At 58.3% G+C, this 976-nt stretch overlaps 1 protein-coding gene across 1 annotated transcript; it reads left to right on the top strand.

Annotated features, from left to right (window-relative positions):
* Window positions 1–33: 33 nt before the first annotated feature.
* On the top strand, window positions 34–702 carry MONBRDRAFT_11877 (uncharacterized protein; the record flags this gene model as incomplete). The annotated part of the gene is made up of 1 exon (XM_001749693.1): window positions 34–702. The coding sequence occupies one exon, from the start codon at window positions 34–36 to the stop codon at window positions 700–702; it is 669 nt and encodes a 222-aa protein (XP_001749745.1).
* Between the last annotated feature and the right edge of the window lie 274 nt (window positions 703–976).

Here is a 976-nt window from a genome sequence, read left to right as displayed (position 1 = left end):
TGGCGCACCTGGTCTTCCCATTGGGACCATGTCATGGTACCCTTCCTCGAAGATGCCCTACACCGCAACCTTGCAAGTCCGGACATCACCCCAGCATCCTTGGAAGACGCCCGAGCCCACCTGCACAAACAGTTTGGTTTCCACTTGGGCGTCGCCGCCCTGGCCCAAATGTTGGACGCTTCGACGAGCAATTTTACTGGACTCGCTGAGTTCGATGAGTGGGTGCAGGCGGTTGATTGCATGTTTCAGCACGAACCGCTTGAATACACCATGCTGACCAAGCTCCAGATGTTGTGCAAGCTCCAGCGCCAGTGCACTTGCAGCCGACTGGTGGAGCGTCTCGCCACTGCGGCACACCAGGCTACATCTGGTCCAGCGACCACGTTGACTAGAATCGTGAAAAAAGCTCTCGATGGTTACGTCCCGACTCGTGATACTCTGTTCAGCGTGCCAAGCAACCGGACGGCGCACAAGGGGCCGACGATCCACTCGGTCGCCGGACCCAAGGCAGCTATTAAGCAGGCCGCCAGCTCTCCCAGCCGTCCACCGCTCCGCATTCCAGCTCAGCTCCGCAATTCCGAAGAGTTCACCAAGCTCAACAAAAGCGACAAGCAAGCTCGCCACACCTTTGCTCGAAAGCATCATCTCTGCTACCACTGCTTCGCCGATGAACACCAGAGCAAGGCGTGCCCAAAAAACTAGGGCCCGGGGTCGGGGAACCTGCATCCTCTACTTCCCCGGACCCCAACCCAGAGGGCGTGCCATCGCAGGCAGCACGTACCTCAGCCACAGATTCACTCCCACCTCGTGAGGAGCCTCGACCTGTGGTTATCAATTCGGTTTCTGTTTTATCGCCGCGCCAGGACCCTGGCCCCTTGATGTCTGTGGGTGCTATTGGGTCGACGGCGGTGACGTTCCTCTTTGACACTGGCTGTGACCGCTCTTTGCTATCGGCACAACTGGCATCCTCCTTATC

Source organism: Monosiga brevicollis, genomic scaffold (genome assembly GCF_000002865.3).
Source record: "Monosiga brevicollis MX1 MONBRscaffold_32 genomic scaffold, whole genome shotgun sequence".
NCBI classification, from domain to species: domain Eukaryota; class Choanoflagellata; order Craspedida; family Salpingoecidae; genus Monosiga; species Monosiga brevicollis.
The sequence above is the reverse complement of the archived record's forward strand: the minus strand, read 5'-3'. Positions and strand labels throughout refer to the sequence as shown.